This window comes from Austrofundulus limnaeus, unplaced genomic scaffold (assembly GCF_001266775.1).
Source record: "Austrofundulus limnaeus strain Quisiro unplaced genomic scaffold, Austrofundulus_limnaeus-1.0 Scaffold1601, whole genome shotgun sequence".
NCBI classification, from domain to species: domain Eukaryota; kingdom Metazoa; phylum Chordata; class Actinopteri; order Cyprinodontiformes; family Rivulidae; genus Austrofundulus; species Austrofundulus limnaeus.
In genome coordinates, this window is record NW_013954003.1 from 43,944 (window position 1) to 47,971 (window position 4,028).

At 35.0% G+C, this 4,028-nt stretch overlaps 1 protein-coding gene across 1 annotated transcript in view; it reads left to right on the top strand.

Annotated features, from left to right (window-relative positions):
- The window catches only part of si:ch211-168d23.3 (glioma tumor suppressor candidate region gene 1 protein), a gene marked incomplete in the record, with an annotated part of 23,958 nt that extends 22,245 nt beyond the window's left edge, over positions 1 to 1,713 (top strand). Inside the window, 1 exon segment of the mRNA XM_014033023.1 lies at positions 651 to 1,713. Within this exon segment, the coding sequence (XP_013888477.1) occupies positions 651 to 1,363 (713 nt within the window).
- Positions 1,714 to 4,028: the final 2,315 nt, after the last annotated feature.

A 4,028-nucleotide genomic window follows, 5' to 3' on the forward strand; every position in this document is an offset into this window, starting at 1 on the left:
TTAGCACCTCTAGTAATATATTTACTGAGAAAAATGGTGACGTGTTCAAGACTTATTTTACCCGCTGTATATATTTTGCTGTGTTTCATTATCCACCGTTTCTTCTTAAGCAGCTGCTTTTGTCAAACAGCAGGAATCTGATTGTGTTCAAGGTTTCAAACAGTTTTCAGTTACTGCTTGTCTTGAAAATCATGGAAACAAATTTTAATTAAGTTTTGGTCAAATGACAWGATTTTTACTGAAGATTTATGAATCAAATAGGTTGAATAAATAAATACAAACATTTTTCTACCTAAACGTGATTCATGACTGGTTTCTGTAGATTGATAACTTATGAAACATCATTTGGAATACACTATTTATTATAACAACTGTATAATAATGGAACTGAGTTAAATGTAAGATAGTGAGCAGGACCAATGTGGACTTTAGAGGTTTCAGAGAAGGTGGCAGGCTGACTCTAATTTGGCCTGTAATCAAAGCAATTAAACAGATTAATACCATAATTTTAAGATGCTTTCAAAACAAAAGAAAAAACCCTGTAAGATACAGAAATGTTTATTTTAAAGCTCGGTCTGAGGTAACAGACTTGTKATCTTGTCCCATATATAATAATAAATGTTCCTGAATTTAGCTCCTCTTCCTTTCAGAAACGTTTCTAACAGCTTTGGCGATGTCAGCGTCTTCCCCTCACGAGACCTATGCCCCCCCACATTTCGACTCCTCAAGCAGCCCCTCTTCCCCACCAGCTTGGGCCCAGTTGTCAGAGCGGCCCCCAGGACTCAAAACATACCATTCCAGCTCCCGTGGGGCTCTTAGACTCACCATCAAGCATGAATCTGGCTCTCGTAAAGTGATCCAGAACTCAGCACGTGACCCTGGCCTGAAGAGRGACCACGCAGGGCAGCTGACCAATGGTGGTGGGGGCTTGAACCAATGCCCTCCTCAGGCAACCAATGGAACTTCCCAGCATCCTCAGCATGATGAGATGTCCAACGGAGCTCTTACCAAGAACGTTGTGGAACAGGTTCAACGGACGACGCCCAATCCCAAAATAAAACCTCCCACTCCCCTTCCTATGCTGGAGGCACAGGACATCTGCTTTGACCTGCCTCCCAGAGATGTCAGTGCCCCAAAACTAAAATGCTACAGGCTGGACCCGTCTCCTCAGCCAGAGCAGCAGTTCAGCCCTACGACACCGCCTCTTCAGAAAGACAACATGCTTAGTGAACATCTGCAGAGCGCCATCAACAGCATACTGGAACTGCAGCGCCTGCAGGGCACCTCTGTCGCCCCGACCAGGGCACCTTCAGGCCCTGCACTGGACCAGGCTGTCACCAGCATCCTGGAGGGACACCTGTGAGGTAATCTGACCCGACAGAAAGGGAGGGGRAATGGGAAGGTTTCAAATGTTGCCTGAACTCATTTTAAAAAACRGCACTATAAAGAGATGCATAGCAGATAAAAGCACTAGTCCGACAGATGTTAGATACTTMATTTCTGATGTGTTTGCAAAAAAGAAAATCTATCTGAATAGGAGCTATATTGTTTTATTGGTAGTGAAGTCATTCAGAGGATTAAGACACTGCTTTGACCTTCATCAGCATATAGTATATAAGTAATAAACATGGATATGTGGTGCCATTTGTAAAGTTACACAGTCAAAAATTACCAATATTTTTGTTTTATTTAGCCTTTTATAAGAAAAAAAAACKGATTAATTTTTCAAAGTCAGTTTTTCACCATATGATTCATACATTTAAAAATGTCAGTTTATAAACTAAATATTTAACTTGCTTAAATATTTAGTTTTGAGCTAAATATTTAACTTGAAATTTAAATATTTAGCTAGCTACCTAAATATTTGTTAAATATTTAGGTGGCTAGCTAAATATTTAACTTGCTAGCTAAATATTTAAGTTTCAAGCTAAATATTTAGCTCAAAACTAAATATTTAAGTCACAAGTTAAATATTTAGCTTGTTAACTAAATATTTAATTTGTAAGTTAAATATTTAGTTTATAAACTATGACATTTATAAATGTATGAATCATATGGTGAAAAACTGAAAAATAAATCTGTTCTTTTTTTCTTATAAAAGTCTAAATAAAACAAAAATATTGGTGGTAATTTTTGACTGTGTAACTTTACAAACGGCACCACATCCACGGAGTAGACTGAAATTATTCAATAGTTTTAAGATTTATTTAGATAATGTGATTTTTTTCTTTTGCATAGTGCCAATCTTCCAGGKTATTTATTTAGAAAACTTGTGCCAACTCTGTTCTGCATTGAGAAATGAATGTGTGACGTGCGTATGTGTGTGCTTCAGTTTGTGTCAGTTTGTTTGGACAGTATGTGTGAGACGGGACAGAACACTAAATAATTCCTGCTTGCTCCAACATCTGGGCTACAAGAATGAAACTCCAAAGAATTTGTGACTCGTCCTGAAAACACCAGCAAACATCTCTCGCCACATTAAATAAAGAGGGAACAGAAACATTTGGCAGTGAAACTTTTTTCTTTTAAACATTTAGACTCTTACTGTGGAGTCTAACTGTGAATTATTGCTTGTTTTATGTCTGTGTGTTACTGCGCTAAAGCAATAAGAAGTTAGGATTGTTGGGGTCAGAGGTGATGCAGGAGCGGGGAGCCGGTTGGATCACAGACATCCAGCAAAACCAATGTTTTTATTTAAAAAAAAAAAACAATATGCGTTTTGTTATTAAAGCCTTTGTGGTTAAAAAATGTTAAAATGTGATTCAAGGGCTTTAAGGTGGTTTATTGGCATCAATGACCATAAAAGTGTTACTTTTAAAACAAAAAACACAAAACAACCAAAACTGTAAAAAGTTGGAGCCTCTCTGCATCATCAAACAGTCTTTTACCAAAAACACAACCAATCATTTGCTTCACATTGCTTCTATTAGTTTATTTTTTTAAATGGCTGCACATGGCCGGATATTTATTTTCATACATCGTTGAGCAATATATGATTTTAGAAGCATTTTATTTTAATGTGACAATCTTATTTTTAAAACTGTAAATTTGTGGTCCAATATTTAGGAGTAGTGTTATTTTTTTTCCTGACGCTTATGTCATGAAATATGAGCAAAGTGTTTCTTGTAGGTGAATTTAATCAAGAAATTTGAAATGTAAAAGTTAAAATATCAAATGTGAAGATTGGAAAGGTGTTCTTTAAATGTAGCATTTGTCTTCAGAATGTATGGAGTCACTTTTGTGTCTTTAATGTGTAATTCTTTCCTTCTTCTATTAAGTTTTATATGATTAAAATGTGAAACCAAGGTCAGAATTCAGCTAAATAAAGATTGTTGTAAAGTGCCTGTGACATACATATCCTTCAAATACAAAATAAATAACATCTTTTATATCTAAAATGTTGGTATAATAGATGTGATTTGAACCATTTTACCACATAACTGGTATATTTTTTTAACTTGACTCAGATAAAAAAGAGGAAGTGACATCAAAGAGGAAATGCTTTTTGTTATTATTATTTGAACTTTGACTCTTCATCACTTTRATAGTGACTAGTTTTTTTCTACAGTCTGTGTCATAGCAATGCTATGTTCACATGCAGACATTCCTCTTTGACATCACTTCCTGTTCCTTCACATGCAAATATCTTAACTGGTGTGATTTTTTTTATTTATTTTTCTTTGCAAAATGCTATTAGACCTACTGTTCCAAAATGCATTCATAATTATTACAAAAAAGTTATGTCACAGGCATTTTAAGTTAGACAAACTAATTTGATTTCAAATACTGACAGACTTTTTTCCTCCAAGTCTGAATAGTGAGCACAATTAGTTTTATCTAAAATTTATTTACAATAAAATTATAAACATAAAGAGAAACCTCTTCTGTTTGCAGTTTAGACACAAAACTAACTTCATGTTATTAGCAGGTTAAATATGGGCTGCCGTTTGTAAAGTTACAGTCAAAGATTACCACCAATATTTTTGTTTTATTTAGACTTTTATAAGAAAAAAAGAACAGATTTATTT